This window comes from Equus przewalskii, chromosome 13 (assembly GCF_037783145.1).
Source record: "Equus przewalskii isolate Varuska chromosome 13, EquPr2, whole genome shotgun sequence".
Lineage (NCBI taxonomy): Eukaryota > Metazoa > Chordata > Mammalia > Perissodactyla > Equidae > Equus > Equus przewalskii.
The window spans coordinates 85,023,852-85,046,971 of record NC_091843.1 but is presented as its reverse complement, the minus strand read 5'-3'; the positions used below and the strand labels follow the sequence as shown (position 1 = coordinate 85,046,971).

Genomic DNA, 23,120 nt, shown 5'->3' with positions numbered 1-23,120 from the left:
GTGAATATAAAAATAGTAATAGTTACCTTCTAAGTATTTGATAACATTTTCTATATAGGCTGAGGCATTGGCCGCTGGAAGAATAAAAATGTTTCATATACTTTTCAGAAGACTGGTGTTTTATTTGGTTATTGGCAGACAATTTGGTCTTTTATGGTAATGGTGGAATTTTATGCATGATGCTCATAATTGTTAGTAATCTTAATTAAATATACTCAGTTGGTCAAGGCCCATTTGGACTCATTCCACTTTTTTTCATGCTATTTGTAAATATAGTTTTACAGCATTTCTTTAGTTAGTAACTCAGAAGTTTTTCAGCCCAATGTATGTATACTTTGAAAGCTGGGAAAAAAATTAAGAAGTTGAACAAATTGGATAATCATTTTATCTTTCCTTTGATTTTACCAAGTAATAAACCAAACCAGGTAATGTTAGTATACTATCCTTGTGTACATAATATTAAGAATCCTGCTAAAGTTAATTGGAAACATTCAAGAAATGAAGTGTGCCTACTAGAAAAAGTTTAGTATGTATTCACTTTGAGTTTAGAGAAACCTAGGTAATGTACATATTCACACTTATATGAATACTTTTGTTTCTTTTCCAGTTTTTTGTGTTCTTTTTTCCAGAATTCTCTGTTTCCTTGTTTTATAGTTTTACCATTTCTGTTTTTCTCTGTAGTCATCTTTGTTTCTGGTTTTATTTGGAAATAATATTTAAGCTACTTGTTTAGAATATTGTTTGATCAACCTGCTGAAACCACCTAATTTTTACTGGTTAGTTTCATAAACTTATAAGGGGAGCTATTTTCTAAACTTAGTAAGTGGCCATATTACAAAGGAAAACATGCTATCTAGCTTGAGTGATCAACTTTCAAAGAACTTATTTGTTTTAAATGTGTCACACAAAATATAATATACTTGGCATGGAACCTAAATTAAATGCCATTTAATCTTTGATAATTGAGAAGAACTGATATTCTTGCTTTTGAACATCACTTAGTATTATAATGCACACATGCCAAGTGCTGGATGATAAAGGGTTCATTGTCAGAGTTTTGCTGAGTGGGGACCTCCTAGTTTGTGGTGGGTAATCTACTGGAAGACGCCGTTTACAAGAACTGTTTGAAATCTGGATATCTTACCTTCCTGCTTTTAAAAATTAATTATTGCTATTACAAGGAACTATTATAATGAGTTTCCAGTATAGCTAGGGATCAGTATTTATGCTTTCTTGAACATTATGAAAAATGAAAGCATCAGAAAGTATAGAAATAAAAGTAACTCGAACTTTTGGGCCTTATTCTTGAATGATTTCTTCTCTCCATAAAGTATTGATTCTTTAGCTCATACTGAAAGGTCAAAGATAATCTCTGGGTGTTTACTATTTCGTTTTGTTGTCCCAACTTTATTTTTCTTTAAGACCTAGGTTTCAGTGTAGAAAGAGCTGCATATATTTTTCAGCATACAAAGGATCTAATATTTAAACTTATCCTTCAAAGAATCTATTATTGTTTATTGAATAGATGCCTCTACAGAAATCTCGCTTAAAACCCTGTGCTATTTGAAACTCTTTTTGCTAATATAAAATATTGATGAAATTTCAGTTGAATGCACTATGCTTGAGGACGGGGTATTGCTTTTATGATAAGATACGCAGGTTCTTATTAGTATGTTCTAGTTTGAAGAGCCTTATTTTTAATTCTTGGTTTCATTTTTCTAATTATCTGGCTTTCCCACGTGACAGAGTCCTGACTTCTCTTCACATACACTACATCTGACCCTATTCTCTCCACCTCTCTTTTGCTAATAATCTTATTTCTATGCTTGTAACAGAAAAATAGATTTAATACTAGCCCCACCCCAAGGCTGTAAAAAATATGAATAGCAAGACCTCCTAGATTTGAGAATGTCTTAATTTACTTTCAAGTCTGTTTACATTGTCGTAAATATTTCAAGCACATTATCTTTACTGTAAGATTGATGTTTACATGGATAAGGACTTACTAGTTCCTCTTAACAGGGTTTTTTGTTTTATCTGAAACCTGTAAGCTGATCAGTAGAGTGCTTTTTCAGTGGTCCATCTGATGGGACAAGCAGTCAGCTTGTTTTTTATTACTAGTGACTGTCATTTAGTATATACGTCATGTCAGCACACTGTAAATTTTATGCACAATATCTTTAATCCTAAGCAAACTTGTAAGTTGTTACCCTTGTTTCACAGGTGAAGAAACTAAGTCTTAGAAAGGTACATGTTACATGATTGATCCAAGCCTGTATGGTCACAAATTATAGATCCAGAAACTGGTATTTTTTCATTATACTGTGCTGCCTGAGGAATTGCAAAATGTTAGTAGTATGCACTAACATATCATTTCACCTAATTCTGTTATTACGTTTGATTTGTATATATCTGACTGTATGTCTGATTGTTCCTATACCTTTCTTAAGAAAGGCAGATATGACAGAATTTTGCCTTATGTAGATAAGTTTGAGAATGGCTTCAAACTGCACAGTAATAACAAAAAAACTTTGTTCTTTACAAGGGAACAGCGTTCTTTTAAATTTTGTTTTTTATATATATATTATATATTAACATATATTATACATATAATACATATAATAATATAGTTAAAATAGAATAAAAAGATAAGATAATTTTGGACTGGAATAAAATTTCAATAGATTTTGCTTTTTTTAGTCTTTTTCATATCTTCTCAAAACTTAGAAAATATTTTAAAAATTGGTATAGTATTTAAATTCAGTTATGATATTAAATTATGAAAGACAAGGATGAAAGACTGTGAGCGTATCTTTATCTTCAAAAGCTACATCATAGTATAGGAATATTGATTATTGCTGCTTAATTCTTACTGACTTAAAAAAACAAATGATAGAGGGCATGGTATTTACTATTAAGTTAAAGAAGTGAAGTTGAGAAAGTTTAAATATATAAACTCAGATTAAGCTTATGAAGAGATCTTTATTTTAATGCCAGCATATTATTATGAGATTTGCCTGGAATTATGCCAGGTAGATTTATCAAGACAACTTATATTTGTTTGCTTCCCTAATGGTATCTTCATATTCCAGGAAACCGTTTATGTTAACAGAATAGAGATGTAAGAAAATAGCCCACTTTTTTATAGTTATGAAATAAAGAATTCTGAGAATGTAGAGTTTGTGCAGTTGTACATTGAAAATACGTTAAATTTTACATATATATGTGTATATACACACATTCGTATAGCAACTTTTTTCTGTTTTAAAATGCAAACAATATGATGAAAGATTTAATTAGTTTTGTAAAACAGGCTCTAAATGAATACTTTTGAAAAGAAAAATTTGAAAGTTTTGGTGAAGGTTAATTTTAATTTTGTTTTCTTTTTTCTTTTTCTCCCCAAATCCCTCCAGTACATGGTTGTGTATTTTAGTTGTGGGTCCTTCCAGTCGTGACATGTGGGACGCTGCCTGAGCATGGCCCGACAAGCGGTGCCATGTCTGTGCCCTGGATCAGAACCAGCAAAACCTGGGCCACAGCAGCAGAGTGCATGAACTTAACCACTCGGCCACAGGGCCAGCCCCTAATTTTAATTTTAATTTAATTTTTTTTTTTGAGGAAGATTAGCCTTGAGCTAACATCTGTGCCTGTATTCCTCTATTTTATATGTGGGACGCCTGCCACAGCATAGCTTGATAAGTGGTGGTGCATAGGTCTGCACCTGGGATCTGAACTGGCGAACCCCAGACCGCTGAAGCAGGGTCCCCAAACTTAACCACTACACCATTGGGCCAGCCCCAAGATTTATTTTTTTTAAGTGACAAAAGCCATTGTTTTAAAGTTGACATTACTTAAATTTTAAAAATCCTAAGCAAGTTAATTTTGAAACAATACATTAAAAGTTTCAGAAAGCGGGCCGGCCCTGTGGCCAAGTTCGCACGCTCTGCTTCAGCAGCCCAGGGTTTCGCAGGTTCAGATCCTGGGCGTGGACGTGGCATCGCTCATCAGGCCATGCTGAGGTGGTGTTCCACATGCCACAACTAGAAGAACCCACAACTAAAATATACAACTATGTACTGGGGGAATTTGGGGAGAAAAAGCAAAAAAAAAAAAAGTTTCAAAAGGTAACCATACTGCATTATTGTATAAATGTGCAGTTATAATAATGATGCCTGGCATATACTAAGTAATTATTACTGCTCTGCTTTACATACATTATGTCATTTAATCCTTATAACAACCCTTAGAGTACTATTATTTTTCTTATATTATGGGTGAAGAAACTGAGCCTTTGGAAAGCTAGGTAACTTGGTTAAACTCATATAGCTGATAGAAGAGCAAAGTTTCAAACCTAGGTCCGACTCCAAAACTCATGCTCGTAACTGCTTCATTATAGTACTTCTGCTTTGTGTTAAATACTTAAAATGATTTCAAAACGTTAAAAATCTCACTCAAGTCAGATGTAATTTAAAGGAAATTTAATGATTAGTCTTCAGCATGCATCACTAGGTTAGTGGTAATCTGGATACAGTTAAGAAAGCTTGGTAGAACTTCAGTATATCATTTAGTTCTTTCTCTATTCAGGCAGAACTTGACTGAAGTACTCCATATCAGTTATCTTTTTCTTTGAGACCTTCCTCAACATTTATTTCTAGGGTCTAATAATTCATATTAGAAAATTATGCAACTTAAATTTCTTTGTTTGCCTGGAGATGGAAAACAGTCATCTTTCATTTAAACCATACATCGTTTTGGAGAAACGAGTACCAAGTTACCAAGTAAAAGTTTAGCCAATGTAATTTATTCCAGAAAGTGCTTAATTGTCCAAATTTCAAATTTTGAAGGTAAACTAGGATATTATGGCACAGCCTCAGAAAAATGATGGACTCTGACAAAAGATGTTTTTGCTGTTTTTGGTAGGCAGTTGTATGGGCAAAAACAGTGAGACTTTTCAGATGTTTCTCAAGGGATTGCCTATTAAATTTTTCTTAACCTGGCATTCATTGAGGAGAAATGGAAGATATATAAACACCAGCATTTAAATTCAAGTGGAAAGTGTTTTCAGGAAAAGTCATTACACATTTGGTTATTAGAAGCCCAAAATAATATATAACCTTAAAGAGTAATAAAGATGTCTTTCCTACATGAAAAAAAATCAGACCGCGAAAAGTATCGGTAATCCAAAAAAAAAAAGCTCTTTAAGAAATAGATGTTACATTGTACCAGTTAAATTGTTTTTCCAGGGATTTAGGTTGTAATTTTAAGGCTGCTTTTTTTCCTTTGGTTTTTGGATTGCTCTTTATGTGCTTTCTAATATGTTAGCTTAAGTTCTGCCCACCCCCGTCCTATCTGAAGTAGCGTATGTTATTCTTAAATATGTAAATGCAATGGGGGAGCTCCCTTTTAAAAAAAATTCTTTGATGAAATCTTTCTCAAAGCAGAGAATCTTTCTGTAATGCGTTTGGTTACCAAAAATGAGGATTTTTTAGGGTCAAATGGAATTCCCACTTACTTGTAGCTTCTTTTGGAGTCTTTTTTTTTTTAAGTTTTGAGTTTCCTTCAGTTCTCCCTCAGTATGTATAACATGGCCCTTTTTGTATACAACCATGAAAAAGAACAGTGGACTAAGAGAAGACTGGCCAAATTGTTGATGTCATTTAGCATTTTAGTAGAGTAGGTCTCACAGCTCTTCAGTTATAATGTAACAATTGCTGACCTTTTTCTTTAAATTATTGAACAAAATAAAATTTTAAAGGAGGTTCAAACAGTTTTAAATTTCAGGTAAGAAAATGACTCTTCTATTTCAGCATCAGTGTAAATTGAATGCTTATTGTGCTAGGTGCTAGAAATAAAAATTAGTAAGAAGCTTTCAGAGCAGAAGCTATTAAACAATGACCCACTTTTTTTCCTTGTCATTTGATCTTTTTGTTTAATTTCCCAGAAAATAATATTTATATTTTACAATTTTAAATAATGTTGTCTAAATCCAGTTTTACACTTAACAAGTTAGACAAAAGGTGGCAGAGATGGTATACCTGCTATTCCTTTTGCTTTTACTCTTAGTATAAATTGAGCCTTCTCTGCTATTCCCCCTAGTCTTAAAGACAATTAGGATTCCTACCTGCATCTTTTAATGTAATATTAAATCTGTTAGAAGTATAAGGGGAAGTCCCAAGTTTAGGAGTGTCAGCTTTATGAATTGTGTGGGTGGAGCAGAATTTTTCTTCTGAGAGAAAGATGATAATTTTTTGGTAGTTATAAATTATTGATAGAATTATAGGTAATGGGCAGGGGAGGGGATTTTTTTACTCCTTTGTTTTTGCTGATGACTTTTGAAGACTACTGTTAAATAGATGCACTACCCTATTTCTCTGTATTGCAACTTAGTTATTTGGGGAGCCTCCATTTTTTTTTAATGTTGGAGTTATTTAGACATTGCTAACTGAATTGATATCTATAAACCCAAAGTTGATCTGTTAGATAGTTGGGAACCTTAAGTGTAGTTGTCATTCTGCTGCTTAACCAATTGCTGTTTTTTTTTAACCTGTTTCTACTCTGATGACAAAGGGAAATATAGAAAATCCTTCTAGGGGCCGGCCCGGTGGTGCAGCGGTTAGGTGCACACGTTCCGCTTCTCTGCGGCCCGGGGTTCGCCGGTTCAGATCCTGGGTGCGGACATGGCTCCTCTTGGCACACCATGCTGTGGCAGGCGTCCCACATATAAAGCAGAGGAAGATGGGCACGGATGTTAGCTCAGGGCCAGCCTTCCTCAGCAAAAAAGAGGAGGGCTGGCAGTAGTTAGCTTAGGGCTAATCTCCTCAAAAAAAAAAGAAAAAAGAAAATTCTTCTTGAGGACACTATGCACATTACCTTAGAAAGATTATTTTCTAACATAAGAATATGGATTGCTTGAGAATCTCTATAGTTCATTTAGGATGTTTTAGAGCCAGAACTTACTGCCAATAGAGGAAAGATCAGATATGAAAATGAATGACATACCATAGGCAAAAATAATAAATATCCATTAGTAGTTTTCCTAATAAGTGTGTTGTTTGGGTCTGGATTGCAAGCAAATGGTACCTTTCTTTATGAATAGTGTGGTAAAAGTTTGCTGAATATTGCTTGCTGGTATGATTCCTATCTTCCTACTTTTCCTGGCCCTCTTTGTCTTTTCAAGTTTAATTCATGTCGAATGTCTGTCTTCTCATCCCTCTAAGATACAAAATACAAAAACGAAATTAAACAATTAAAAAAATCTTAAAATCAGTATATGTACTATTCATATATTAAAGTTACTTTTATGGCCTTTGACAGAAATTTTAAGTGGCAGTTAGAAAAAACTCTTACCTTGTGCTTGATATAGCTTGCATAAAGTATAGCTGCTCCTTGTAGATATAATTAAGAAAGAGATACATTTATAAAGCTGTGTATTATTGGATGGAATCTTGGTATGTACAGTAAGGTTTTATTTATGAATTAGAAAATCTTTTGCTACCATAGGGATCATTTGGTTAACTGAGTGATATACCTCAGCCAAGGATTAAAATATCTTAGTTTTTCCAGACACTGATGAAATCTTTAGTGGGAGAAAATCTTTAAATATCTAAATCACCAACATAAAGAAAATTTCTTCTTGCTTCTTCAGAAAGCCTTAGGTCAGGATTAATAAAGTTTTTAGTGTATGTTTTAAGTGGGTTTACATTTTCCCCTCTTTCTTTTTGACAGGAATCTTTCAGTCCTGCTATACAGTTGCACCTTGTACATCAAGCACCATGTAATGTTCCTCCTTACCTCTCAAAGAATGAATCAAGTCTTGGGGACCTCTTACTGGGCTTTCTTAAATATTACGCTACAGAATTTGAGTAAGTGAAACTTCAAATTGTGTTTATTCATTCACATATAAGTGAATGCTACAAATTTGGTCATAAGCTGTATTTATGAATTTCAATGTTGTAAACTTGTCCAGAAGTGTGTAGTTTATAAAAATTAATATCTAATGATTATTATAAACTAAAAGATTGCATATTCCTAGCTAGTAAAAAAATTATAGTTCAGTAAGCTAAATTTTAGTTGATTTCAGTAGTGATCTCATTTTATGTTTAGTAGGGCCTAAACAAATGTTTGTGTTGGTCCTACGTAGGTGCTGTATTGTTTGGAATGTCTGTTTTTTAAGAACTTAAAATTTATAGTGAAAAAACACAGCTAAGGCAAACTTGGGAAAAGATCTGCTTAATACTTGATATCTGAATAAATAGTCGTGTTAGTATGATATACAAATCAAGAAGTACACCTTTTCCCTTTTTTTTTTGAGGGTGATGTGTAAACATGAAACCTTAAAGTGTGTAATCAGACTGGACATAACTGAAAGTTCTTATGGAAGTTCTTAGTCCACATAGAGTCGGATTATGGGTTGTTCATAGCTTTTCTGATTAATTTAGAAAAACTTGAAGTAGAGGGAGAACTTAGGAGTTGTACAAAGTTAGAGGAGAAGGGTACAGTGACCATAGGGTACCACTTTGAAGAGGTTTGGAGAGAGGAATAATGAGAGTATAGTAATACACTGCAATTACTAGGTGGGAAAAACTATTCTAAACATATTATGTGTCTTATCTCATTCGGTTTACATCATAACCATATGAGATGGTGTTAGATTATGCCCATTTTGCCAGTGAGGCATGTAAAGAGATAAACTTGCCCCAAGAACCCACAGCCAGTAAGGGGAGTATTTCAGATAGTTTTGACTGCAAAATTCACACTTTTGCCTATGATACTTTACTGCAATGTTGGTATTGTCTTATCTGCTATGGTATGATAGCTCCAAGAAACCTGATTCTTATAAGATGATTTGAAACACAGGGCATGAAAGAACAAACGTTGTTTAAATTCCTCAAAGTAAAGCTTATACCAGACTGTTTGTGCCTGTGTTCTTTACAGTTGTATCTCCAGTACCTAGCCCAGTGCTGGATAGTGGGTATTTGAAACATGCTTCTTATAAATAAACAATTTTGAAGCAGAGAGTAAGATTATAGACATAATTCAAAGATCCATAAGATGACTTAAAGATTACTGAATTAGGTTAGGAAAAGTGCTGGAGGAAGGTAGGTTAGTGAGAGTGAAGAAATCATAATCCAGGTTGAAAATGGCCAGGACCTGAATGTAGGTCTGGGCAACAAGGATAAAAAGGAAGGAACTTTCATTTATATAAAGATGAAGAAAGATTTAAGACTATATGAGACATGGGACGTAAGACACAGTGAAGGTTATTCTACAGTTAAGATTTTTAAGATGTTGCAAGAACAATAGTTACTGTTTAGTGAGGATTTACCTAGTATCTTACAGTATGCTGAGTGATTCCTGCATATTATCATATTTCATCCTCACAGTAAACCCCAGTCAAGCTGAGAGAATTTGTGTACTTGAAATTTGCCCATGGCAGTACAGCTAGAGAGTGAGAGAACTGGGATTCAAATTCAGATCTGACTCCAAAACCACATTCTTAATTGTTACACTGTATTGGCATCGTCTCTTGTGTCATATGAATTAGGCATTGGGGGAAGTTTATAGATAGGGAAAAGGATTCATAGAAGAAAGATATATTTCTGCCATGTATAGTTTAGGATTAGAGCATCTACATGCAAATAGCTTGAAAATTACTTGCTTTGTTGAACTGAGACAAGATGATAGATATGCAGGTTTGTGTGTTAGGTTAGTATTAACAGAAACCAGCTTGCTGTGCCAAATGATACTGGCTAGGATGCTGATGCTTGGAAAGAGGTTTTGAACTTTTGGATGCCTGTGTTAGCACTATGATACATGATTTAGGAGACATCTTTGCCTGTTCTTTCATCATAGAGTGCATTCGTCAAGTGCATTGTTGTTTCTTACCAGATATTTTCAGAAATGTGACTGTCACGAGCACAGCCAAGAATGTAGTCATGGTAATGGACTAGGTGCCGTGCAGAAGAATTCTGGCAGCTGTTAGAAATGTTTGTAAGGATTTCTTCTGAACTTTGAGATATTCAATTAAAAAATTCTCTTTACTTGAAGACAGAATTAAGGGCCTGTTAAGGGATGCTTGAGTATACAGTATAAGTGTTGCAGGAATTTTATATGACTATTTAAAAATTACTAAGAGTTTCTTCCCTACTTCACTCACAGCTTTCTCCTAAATCTTGCTGCTAAAAAATTCTTAAAATGAACCTAAGCTTCTAGAATTGTACCTGGGTATGGGGAACTGACAAAATAGGGGGAAAAAAAAGATCAGGTGGCTCAAGGAATCTAGAAAAAAATATAGTCAGAATGTAATAATTTTGTATTTTAGCAAAACAAAAGAAAAATTTAAGTTGTAAATATCGTACAGACTCATGGATACTGGGAAGATTCTAAGAACCCTAAAAGGTACATATTTTATAATCCTCTTTATTCCCTGGATGCCTAATCACATGTAATTACTGCTAGTCTAGCTGCTGAATTAAAAATACATATCTGCATATTTAAACACATACATTTTTTAAAAAAGGACATTACAAATTATTACCTGTATTGCATTTTAATATCTAGCATGATGAGGGAAAGTCCCACTGAAAAGGTGACCTTTGAATAAAGACCTGATGGAGAGGAAGGTGTGAGCTTCGTGTCTGTCTGGGAGAAGAGCTTTCCAAACAGAAGGCAAAGCATGTGCAAAGACCCTGTGGTGGGGTTTTCTAACATGTTCAAGTAACAGAAAGGAGGCCAGTGTGACTGGAAGAGAATAGAAGGAAATGATGTCAGAGAATTAAGGAAGTCCACATCATGTAGGGGCTCATAGTTAATTTTGATGACTTTGGCTTTTCCTCTGGGTGATATGGGAAATCACTGGAGGGGTTTCAGAAGGGAAATGGTGTAATCTGATTTAGTTTATAACAGGAAAGAATAGACTGGCTGCTGGGTAAGGATAGAATGAAGGGAGCCAAGGGCAGAAGCAGAGAGACTACTTAGAGGTTATTGTAATAATCTAAGAGAAATGTGGCCTGGAGAATGGTGGTTGTAGTGGAAGTGGATGAGAAGTGGTCAGGTTCTGCTTATATTTTGATTTGTAGCAGATTAGATGGGGTGTAAGAGAAGGAGAAGAGTCAAGAATGACTTCTAAGTTTTTGGCCTGAGCAATTGAAAGGATGGAGTTGCCATTAGGTGTGATGGAGAAGACAAGGGAGGAACATTATTGATTTTGAACATCTTAAGATTGAGATACAAAATATTTAAGTGAGGATATTGAATAGAGAGTTGGATATGCAAATCTAGAGTTCGGGAGAGAGGTCATGATTAGAGCTATGTATTTGGGAGTTGTCAGCAGATAGATGGTATTTAAAGCTATGAAACTGTTTGAGAACACCAAGGGAATATAGATAGAAAAGAGAAAAGGCCCAAAGACTAAAACCCTTAGATGCTCCAGTGTTAAGAGACTTATGGGAGGATATGGGAATATGTTAAATGACACAATGAAAGAGACAAATTCGGAATGTAGGAATGTAGGTATTCTGTGAAACAACTGGCTTAGTCTCTTAAAAAGTCAGTATCATTTAAAAAAAAAACATGGAAGGAACTTTTCCAGGTTAAAGAGAGGAAACAATCAAATACAATGCATGAACCTTGATTATAATCTGATCAGGGTGGAGGAATTATAAAAGGCGTTTGAATTACTGTTAATTTCTAGATACTGTTGGTGTTATAAAAGAGAATGGCCTTATTCTTAGTAGACATATACCAAAGGATAAAGGAATAAAATTTCATTATGTCTCCAGCTTAACAAATGGTTCAATTCAAAACATACACATACACACACACACACACACAAGCAAATGTGGGCAGTGTTAATAACTGGTGAACTGTTTTTGAGTTTTATGCTTTTCAGTTTTTCTCTTTGAAAAATTTCATAATACAAAGATGAAATAAAAATGGGATTAGAGATTAGAAGGAACAAATATATAGTCTAAAAAGGAAGAATCATTGAGATAGGAGGAAGGCCAATAGAATGTGGTGTCTTGGAATCCAAGGGAAAAAATGTTTCAAGGAGGAGAGAGTGATTTATCTGTGTCACATTTTTTGATAGATCCAAGTACACAATGAAAACGAAAAGCTGACCATTGGAGCATGGGTCTACGTGGACGCTACTAGACCCTTAACAGGAGCAGTTTCTGTGGAAGAATAGGGATAAAAAGCATGACTGGTGTGGACTCAAGAAGAACGGGAGGGGAAGAATTAGATACAGTTAGTGTAGTATATGCAAACTCTAGGAGTTTACATGCTTGTAAAGGGGAGCAGAAAAAATAGGGTAGAAATTGGAGGATTAAGTGGGGTTGAGTTTTTTATTTTCTTTTTAGAAAGAAGAAACAAACCATCTTGATGGCAAAATTGGTGATACCAGAAAAAGACATAGTAAATTGTTGAACAGTATACTTGTTTGGGTCAAGAAGGGTTGGAATCTAGAGCACAAGTGGAAGAGGAGCACTGGTAATTCATTAATAATAATGAGAAAAAGCAGACTATGTGGATACAGAAAGTGAAGGTGAATCAGTGTGGTGGGAGCTAATGGAAATTATCTTTTGATTGGTTTAGGTTTTTTTTTTTTAGTGAAAAGAAGCATAGACGTCAGCTGGGAATGATTGTGAGGGAGGAGATTTGAGAAGTGAGGAGAAAGTATGAATTGTCATGTTAGGAGAATAGAGGAATGAATTAATTTTGGAAATATGATGGGTGGGTAGTTAGCATTTAGGATCCTTTCGAGCTAAGTCATCATGAATTTAAAGGTCAGCGTGGTTGCATGTTTTTCTCCACCCATCTGTAGCTACAAGGGAAGGGATTGGAGTAAACAAAGATTTAATTATGGTTGTGTTTCATCCAAGTAAGTTCAGTGCAGCAAGAGGGGATAAGAGAAGTGAGGGGATATACAAGGAAGTGATTTTAATAATTGACCATGGACAGAATGTATTAAATTCAGTCTTGAAAATGTGAGCACAGGGATGCATGTAGAACATCCAGGTGGCAGTTCTTTTTTTTTTTTGAGGAAGATTAGCCCTGAGCTAACTACTGCCAGTCCTCCTCTTTTTTTGCTGAGGAAGCCTGGCCCTGAGCTAATATCCTGCCCATCTTCCTCTACTTTATATGTGGGACGCCTACCACAGCATGGCGTGCCAAGCGGTGCCATGTCTACACCCTGGGCCGCCGAGAAGCAGAATGTGCGAACTTAACCGCTGCGCCACCGGGCCGGACCCCAGGTGGCAGTTCTAATAGTTAGTTGTAAATATTGGCCTGCGGCTTAGGTAGAAAGGTCACAGCTGGAGAAAATGATATGGGAAAGAAACATCTGAGGATTGAGGCCTGAGATGGGTGCTCTAGCATTAGAAGAAGATTGAAAGGGGCAAGGCCCTGGTGGACATCGGCAGTTAAGGATCAGGCAGAAGAAGAGCCAGTCAAAACAAAACAAAACTCTTAGGATTAGAGTACAGTTTTCTCTCTCTAAAGAAGTTTGAAATCCCTGACAAAGTTTTCTTTTTGTTTTCTTCCCAGCTCTTAATAATAAAACAAAACTATATACAATAATCTGTTCACTTAATTTGACCCATCTTAATATACAGCTGTATGGTATCAGACCCATAATTTTGCCTTTGTTACACTTAAATTTTTCTTTGTAATATTGCTGAAGACCGCATTTCCAATTTAATCAATCATCTCAAGATACTTTGTCCCAAAAAGAGTGGCCAGAAGAGAGTTAATAGATGAGTCCATTATCATTACTGAAGAAAAGAAGCAAGCATCTTACTAATATAGAGGTAGTAATCTCAGTTTTATATTCAAAAGATTCATGTCTTATCAAATCTATTTTAGATTATATTAGGCCCCATGTCTGTTCTTCTGTTCTTTTCTGAAACATCCCTCTTTTATAGATTATCTTATTTTACACTTTAATTATTGAGTGACTACAACAGATTTTGACATGGCAAGCAAATTATGGTAGAGAAATATAGTATAATAAAAGGCTTAGTGTAGCTCCTATCTGTTGTAAAGAATGAAATATTTCTATTACCATTTGAATTCTACATTTAAATTCACCTCTAAGAGTAAAGATAGTATACAAGTTATATATCATGTTTTACGATTTGAAGTATTTAATAATTTAGAAGTATTTGAAAATTCTTTGAAAATGCAATAGGTTGTCAGTCTAAATGATAGTGATTAAAAATATTCTCTTTTTTCCTCTGAAGTACTTCAAATGATATAGTTATTTAAATAACTGTATTATTTGGGTTGATTGTAGGTTGGAGCTTAAATGATATCTGGTTAGGGATGATAAAGTCAATATAAGTGTGCCACATATATTTCTGTAACCCAGTTTAGAACCAAGTACTGGCATGTAATATAAATTCGGGACTGGATTTAATAGAGAGAGAGTGGTGAGGAGAGTTTCTTTGGTTGAAGGAAGTAAAAGTTGTAATTTAATAGCAGGGTATAGTATTTTAATATCCTAAACTCATCTGAAAGAAGAAATCAGTCTATCCCCTTTTGACATCATGTTTCCGATTTTAATTCTACTGCAGATTCAGCTGTCCTATAAATTGATGTTAGAAACAAGTAGTCTCAGGAAAAAAGTTCATTTTATTAGTAAAATTTGTCTTCAGTGGTATGAAGTGAAGTAGCGCAAAGTGTAATTGTATTGTAATCTTGTTTGGGTCGGGCGTCTGGTTCTATAACTCTCTCCTTTACATCGTTATTGTAAAGAAGGTGTTGGAAACACACTTGCATCAATAGAGCAGTGTACTGCTTTTCTATTGGAGTCCACACTAACGGAGCTGCTGTGCATGAAGGTTCTAAAACATCTCACTGTAACCAATACTGTTTCTCTTTAACAACTCACTCGTTTTTAAAAAGCAGAAATTCTGATGTATATTTTTAAATAACTTAAAACTGTTTTTGCAAAGTGTTTCTAAACTGTACTCTTGAGGAGAAAAAATAGAAAATCATACTTTAGGGATCCTTTCGCTTATCAAACTCCACAAGATGCAGTATTTTCTTGCATGTTTAACCTAGAAATTAATTTTCCAGAAACAAATGCCATACTTGACCACGATTACATTCTTATGGGTTCTCTATGTGATAAATACAGGAAGAGGAGGATGAATGTTGGAATTGGAAGGTCCCAAACCATGGTCTTTCCGTTCTTACTGAAATGGTGAAGAAAGCTGATAAATACGGCTCAATAAAAGATATCAGCTATTCCCCAAACTCGTTTTTCCCTTGCATACAAGCTGAGTGGTCATATGTTTTAGAATGTTCCTTGAAAAAAAGAAAATTGTACTTTACAAAACAATTATAATTGTGAAGAAATTTTTAAAAAGCAGAATGTAAGGTTACTACATACTAAAGACTGGATAATTTACTTTCAGTCATGCTGATGGCATTGTTTTACTTTAATAAAACTTCACTGTTAACAGCTACGTCTAATATACAACGATAACACTATGTTTTCATAGAGTATTTTGTTTTCTTAAAATAGCCGATACCTTTATTGGAATATTTCAAATTTTTTTTCCCAAATCATACAAACAGAGATGTACTTGAACAAGAATTATTTTGTGATAACCAGAAAACAACACCAAAAGGTTACCTCTCTCTTAACAAATAAAAAATTGTTGGGCCAGCCTTGGTCTCTTGGTGGTTAACTTTGGCATGCTCTGCTTCAGCAGCCTGGGTTCAGTTCCCAGGCATTGCCTATACCACTCTGTTAGCAGCTATGCTGTGCTGGTGGCCCATGTAACTAAAAAATAGAGAAAGATTAGCATGGATGTTAGCTCAGGGTAAATCTTCTTCAACAATAACAAAAAAACCCCCAAAAAACACTTCCTCGGGTATTGACAATGAACATGGTTTTTATGTTTTTTGCTTACTTACGCGTTCTTATTTTTCATATTACTTCATTTACTCCTTAAATATGTATTGAATGCCTAGTGTCTACTAAGCAACTAGTTGAACAACGAAAAAAATATGTAAATAACTCAGCATCTTGAAGCTTTCATTCTGCTTGTGGGAGACACACAATATACAATAACATAATAAATAGGCAAATTGCTAGAATATAAGTGCTATGGAGAAAAAAGAAGTAGAGAAGAGGAAATGGGGATTGTGGTGCTGAGAGTTGAGGCAAGTTTCAGTATTCTATGAGAAAATCAGAGTAGGCCTTACTACTGATATGGTAAAAAAAATAAAAGGAAAATTAAGAAAAGAGTTAACATGATTGATGTTTTTCTTCTTATAGCTGGAACAGTCAAATGATTTCAGTTCGTGAAGCCAAAGCCGTTCCCAGGCCTGATGGTATTGAATGGAGAAATAAATATATCTGTGTAGAAGGTAGCTTTCCCACAGCTCCTCTCTATTTACCATCCTGTTATCATGGTACTGAGAGAATTACTTGAATAATTTCAGCTTATATTTCAGTTAAAAGTAATACGTTTGTGTTCTGAAGTGGTTTACGAGTCTTTTCGTTATAAAATTTTAATTTAATTTTTAAAAATAATTTTAAATTCTTTAGTTGTAAGAAATAATCAACAAGAATTTAGGTGTTTAATCTTTCCAGTTTTAAGATTTGAGCCTGTTTGTGCATCCCTAATGCTTATAGTTGATTGAGACTTAATTTCATTATCTACAGGTGGAAGAAAATATCTTCTTATGATGATTCTTATTGAAATAAAATGAGTTCCTTTATACTTAAAATATTGATACTTAATACAAGCTAGATTTTTATGAATAGAAATTGATTTTAATTTAAGTATTAAGTGCTCTGAAGATATTCTATTCTCTAAAATTAATTTGCATGTAATTGAATCTTTCTTTGAGTCAGTGGGAAACTGACTTCAAGAGGCAAAATTGTTCTCACAGATGCCAAGTTGATGACTTTTGTAAATCTTGAGGTAAAAAAGAATAAAGGTTTGAGATTCAGCATTTGTAGGAAAACATCAAATTTAGAATATTTTAATCTTGGATTAACGTGTTAAGAGTTTGTGAATATGAAATAAATCTCCTGCTTTTGTGTTTGGTTTGCTGAATTGCACAGTGGGTGTATATTATTTTAGTTACCTGTGTTCTTTTGAATATTGAACACTGTTGTAAAGTGCAATGCGTGATGTGATCCGATAGTTTGGCGTATGGCATTGTTCTATTTAAAAAACCCAGCACTGTAACAGTAAACTCCTTTTTAAAATAGCCTTTCTAAGCAATAAAAAAAAAATAAAAGGAGTTTTTAAGATTATGGGCCTGCTTGGATTATATGACAAATCTAAAGCTAACCTCTGCATTCGATTTCCTATTCTTTCACACTTTTTCCAGATCTTTCCCCTCAGTTACGTTTCCTCTTTCTAGTAACTTCATTCTTTCTCTCTAGTTCCTCCCTTTCAGCTTTAAGGCCTACGTAAGTCTTCTCGTCCTTGAAGGATACTCTTGACTTGATCCTACCAGCTTTTCTAAATACTTTCTTTTTTCTCTTTTTCAATACCAAAATTCTTAAACTCTAGTCATTTTTATCTACTGCTGGCATTATTTCAGGTACCCCATCTCACTCCTAAGGCCTTTAATTATCCTCCCTTTCTCACTGTTATCTTTGGGTTCCTTGTCCTTTTGTATAGAGACAGTTTCCTTGTCTCTATGTGTGGACTCTTCTCTCTTATCTTATGGGTGATGATGAGTGTGCTGGGGGTGAAGACATGGAAGGTAATGTTGGAGACACACATAAAAACTCTTCCTTTGTTTTCTTCCTGTCTTCTCTTCTTGCTATACTGCTTTTCTTTCTTCTTTCACTGCCAGATTTCTCATTCAAGTTACTGTTCCCACTGTATCTTTTTCTAAATCATCCATTCACATCATAATCTCTGCAGTGTCTTCCATCCTCACCAGTATTAAATTTCTACTTTCAAAGGTATTGACCTTTCTCCTGCTGGACAAATCAGTGGTCTTTTAAATTAAATTTAAATTTAAAATGACCTTCCTGTGATCTTTGACATTGACCACTTCTCTTGGATATAGTGCTTTATTCTTTTTGATAACTCTTTCTTCTTAAACTTATTTTTATTCCCCTAAGGGTAGGTTCTTGATCCTCTGTAATTCTTCAGAAGTCTTATCCACTGTTATGCCTTAGACTTAATATACATATGCTGATGACTTCATTTTTAGTCATCCTCTCACTTGAATTTTATCTACCTTATTAGACATTTCATAGCTATATAAAAGTTATTTTTGTTGCTATATAAAACTTTATAAATCTATTAGATTCATAAATCTAATAAGATGTTAGACTGCACCATATGCAATTGCTGTTTTGTAGGTCAAAAACTGTCAAATATTGGCAGTTTCATGTAGTTTAACCAAATTAAAAAACTGAAGTTTTCATTTTAATTCTTTCTTGTTTATATGTGCATTTAACATTGCAGAACCTTTTGATGGAACAAATACAGCCAGAGCTGTACATGAAAAGCAGAAGTTTGACATGATCAAGGATCAATTTTTAAAGGTAAACAATGCATCAGATTAACTCTAAAACAGCAGTGGACTAGCGTGCTTTGAAAATGAAAACATACATCTGCAGTAGGACAGAATGACCCTGATTCCTAGGTTGTGAAGCCATTAATGTGGCACAGCAGGGAACGCATTAGTGGAGTTCAGGTTTACTTTTCCTTCAGAGAGCTCTGGCTCTGTTTCCATTCACGTGACTTTCCCTTTTGTGGAAATAAGCATTTCCATCATGAGCTTACAAGCTCTCAAAATGAGTGAGTAAAATCTAGTGGACTCCTTTCCCTCCTTAAACTATCGGGGAACTTATTGTAGCCTTAGAAGAAAGCTGATATCCCGTCCATGATTTTTCTTCTGCATACCCCACTGTAACAAGGAAGTTGAGCACCATTTTATCTTTGTTTATATTTTGAGAAGTTAAAAAAAAATGGGTGTGTTTGTGCGCACACACACACATTTTATATATAAACTATAAATTGAAGTTTATTCCTTAGCTATTTAGTCCACTGTGTGAATTTATTCATCAGTGATTTTGCCAGGTGTGGTGCCCGTCTTCAAGGAGTTCTCAGTACAGTGTAGAAACACATTGAAGGGAAGTATCTACTATGAAGTATATAGGAGAGAATGCTTCAGAGAAGAAAAAGATCAGTGAACTGTGGAGATCATTTTAGAGGCATAGTTTTTCATTATCTAGACATACAAGTGAACTTTATTTTGATGATAATTAAAAATGCAAGTGTGTTATATTATGAGCTGTCCTTCGGATTAGAGCCTCTCAGTTTGTCAGCCAGCATAGAAAATTTAAAATTAATGGAATTCCGCGGGACAAAACAAAACAGATTCTTGTCTATCAGATTATATTGAGAACTCAAAACTAGCACTGCCGCGATGCTGCTCTTACTGATGGGTGAGCTTTCGTTTACAGTTAGTCAGCTTAAAAACAATAGTTTGAGTCAGTTGCACAGCTGGAGTGAGAACAAACTACAGAGATCTGCAGTCACCCGGTAATGAGCAAGAGAGTTTTAGCTTGTGAATAAGAATTTCAGGGGCTGGTCCCTTGGCTGAGTGGTTAAGTTCTCATGCTCCGCTTCAGCAGCCCAGGGTTTCACAGTTCGCATCCTGGGCGCGGACCTAGCACCGCTCATCAAGCCATGCTGAGGTGGCATCCCACGTAGCAGAGCCAGAAGGACCTACAACTATGTACTGGGGGGCTTTGGGGAGAAGAAAGAAAAGATGATTGGCAACAGATATTAGCTCAGGTGCCAGTCTTTAAAAGAAGGAATTTCAGTTCCTTTTTTTCCTTCAAATTCTATTTATTGTTTTTCTCTAGAGGCATATATAAATTGCTTTTGTATAGATTCTTCTTCTTAAATACTATTTTTAATTGAAAAAGCTTACTAGAGGCAAAATAGTCAATCAAATAATTGAAGTAATTTTCCCTTACCCTCTGAAACCCAAGGTTTTGTCTTAACTGCCTTGCTATTTTAGATGAAATTGTTTAAATCTGTGACTAAATGTTAATATTGTCAGTTGTATCTTTTTGTTCCACCTGTGTGCCTATTTCTTTGTTAATGTATTGGAACCACACTGGTAGGGAGCTTTTAAATAACATTTTCTTTTCTGATGACAGAAACAGTACTTGTACTATATTAAAAACTTGGACGATAAAAACACAAAGAAGAAAAAAATCACCCCAAATTTTACCACCTAGAGAGAACTACTATGAACATTCTAGTAACTGTCCTTTCAGTCTTTTGTTCCACGTATATTTTAGATTTTAAGAATGATTTTTCTTTCTTTCCTAGTCATGGCACAGATTGAAAAACAAGAGAGATTTGAACAGTATACTACCTTTAAGAGCTGCTATCCTGAAAAGATAACTGGCCTCTATTTCTCAATAAATTCTTCTGAGAAATAAAGAACAATAGTAACATCATAATGCATTTTGTTTACCTCCATCCTGGTTTCTTTTTAATTGTTCTTCTTGTTTTCATGTTTTATTTTTAAGAGGACATACTTATATAAAGATTGCATATTTTATTACGACATTTCCTAATAAAAACCTTTGATTTAAAGATGTATTTTTGAAAATGTTTACATTGATGACTAGTAATATTATGGCATGAATTTTCAGGAGATCAGATAAAATATTTTTGGGGGAATTATCTGAACAAATAAAAGGTTTTTGATATAAACTTCAATTAATTGTACCACGTGCTAATACTGAGGAGCTGTGTGGCATTTTGGACAGGGTCCGACTCAGACATACTTACAGCATAACCTATAGTCGATGGTTTGTTGCCTCTCTGTTCTAGTAAGGTGAAGAGTCAAGTCAGTTATTCAGTTACTTGAAGCAAAATGACATCTTTTATTTCAATGAAATCACTGCAGAGAGGCGTGAAATACTGGACAATTGCCTTCAGTCTTCACGTGACTCACCGGGATAGACGGAGGCTTTGGGTGTGTCTCTGTGAGCATGTCATTAGTACCTCACATGCTTTTGATGTATTTTTGAGATTGCTTTAATTTTTTTGTTGAAACGACAGTACATTTTGCACTGTAGTAATATGAGCACTGACTGTGTTGTTCGGCAGTTAGTGAATTGTCTTAAAGGATCAGTTCAGTGTAGACATTTTGAAAAGATTAAGTCTCCTGTGCTTTATGATAACTTAGTGCAATGTACACTCTGGCTTTACTTCCCATTCTCCTGCTCTTACTCTCCCTGTGACATGAAACAGAAACTGAAAGATCAACGTTGAGATTATATCCTATTGATAGTATCAGACTTTTTTCTGTGTACAATTATAGGATTGTAATCTAAACTGGAACTTTTAGGCAGTAAGCCACTATAAAATGTTTTAGGTAAGACATAACGAAATTATTATAAATAAAGTGTTAATGTTTGTAACGATATCTTTTTAGTATCTCCTTCCCACGTGAAGAAGTAGTGGTGGCTGCTAAAAGAGCTACAGTGTTTATTAAGGTTGTTTTGGTTTATGTAAATATTTGTAAATTCATCAACTCCTGTACATTTAAATATGAAAAGTAATCTTGAAAACAGTTTTAACTTTTTTCAAAATGACTGTGTACAACTTCTTTTAGACCTGCTGTAGCACAGTTTGTACCTCTCATGTATTTTGTTTTTTTGCAGACCAATTCAAATGCTAAGACTTGCTTTTCTTTGACTTGTAAAAGGTGCATATTGTCATTTTCTTCTTTAAGTTTAAATTTTTGTATGATGTCAAATGGAATAAAGTTTGTATCTGGAAATTGTCAGTGTGTTGTTGTTTTTTTTTTTTGTAAGCCTTTACTTTTGAGATGAAATTGAGGTTGTAATTATCATCCAGAACTGAACTGAATCCAATTAATTGTGCTTGATTATTTAGATTAGACAGAGAATCTTGGAATCAAGTTCATTCTTGGTTCACCCAACTAACCACATAAACAGCCTGTTTTTCTGGCGTAGTTAGGAATGAAGCTTTTCACAGAGGTGAATTTTTTAGATTACTGATGTTTAACACTTTAAAGCAATTAAGCTTTATGTATTCTTTTTCTTGGAAATTTTCCTAAAATGTGTGATACCCTGTGCAGCTCTTCTTTATCAGAAGGTATTGAGAATAATTAATATTCTAGTGATGACTCTAGGTAATCATTATGAATAACAGTCATAGTACTCTCTAGTAACACTGTGCAGCTCTCAGGGATGGGTAAGTGTGTAAGGCGTTCTGCCTCTACAGTATTACATTTCCTAATGAAGCCCCCAAATTTACCGTGGTGTGGACTCCTTCACTACCACTGTTTCCTTAGCTTTCGACGATCCCGCCCATCTTACTGCTGCTGCTTTTCAGCTGTGTGCCGTAACAAATCGATCAAGAAGTTAAACTTCTCCATCCTAAACCGATAGACTGAAGCCTAAGATTATGTGCCTCGTGACAGCCAAATATGTCAGATACGTGGGCTGTTATATATGAGAGCACTTTCTAGACGGTTCAGTTATTTTCAATATGAATTACTTATTTAATCATGAGGTGAATAATACATTCCTTTATTTTCTTTCTGTATTGATCTGACCATTTCTATATATTTGCATGTGTTGTTCCTCAAGAAGGTAGTGTTAGAAACTTAACGTGTAATCTGTACTGCAATTCTAAATTTTGGATTGGTTTGAACTAGGATCTTTGCAAATAAATCTTGTTGACTTCAGTTAGTGTGACCAAGCAATTTTGAGTTAAATGGAAGGAATATACAATGGCTGCCTGTAGGTTTGATGAGTATTTACCAGATTCCCACAGCTGCGATTGAATTCTTTCTGTCCGAGGTGAGCAGTCATTTGGGATGACTAATGGAAAAGCCTAGCTCATGTTCAGAGAATGGCTGTTGCTGATGTTAACCCTGGTTCAGGGAACCCTGCAAGGCTGGACTCTGCTGTCTTTCCTTCTCATGCGCACTAACTGTTGCTTCTGCACTGTGTCCAAGCTATCTGCAGTGCTTTGCCCACAGACCTAATGCATGCACGTAAGCTATTGTAACTGGTGAATACTACCTTAGAGTCATCGTACTTAACAACTCTGTAAATAGAATTTGCTGTA

General features: G+C 34.7%; 1 protein-coding gene across 2 annotated transcripts in view; it reads left to right on the top strand.

The window, feature by feature from the left end:
- Nucleotides 1-21,801, top strand: part of TENT2 (terminal nucleotidyltransferase 2) — a 61,585-nt gene extending 39,784 nt beyond the window's left edge. For both annotated transcript variants that reach the window (XM_070571542.1, XM_070571541.1), the window contains exons 13-16: nt 7,726-7,862; nt 16,289-16,380; nt 18,453-18,532; nt 20,337-21,801. In XM_070571542.1, the coding sequence (XP_070427643.1) occupies nt 7,726-7,862; nt 16,289-16,380; nt 18,453-18,532; nt 20,337-20,411 (384 nt within the window). In that variant the 3' untranslated portion in view covers nt 20,412-21,801. The remainder of the gene's footprint in view (nt 1-7,725; nt 7,863-16,288; nt 16,381-18,452; nt 18,533-20,336) is intronic.
- The last annotated feature ends 1,319 nt before the right edge of the window (nt 21,802-23,120 follow it).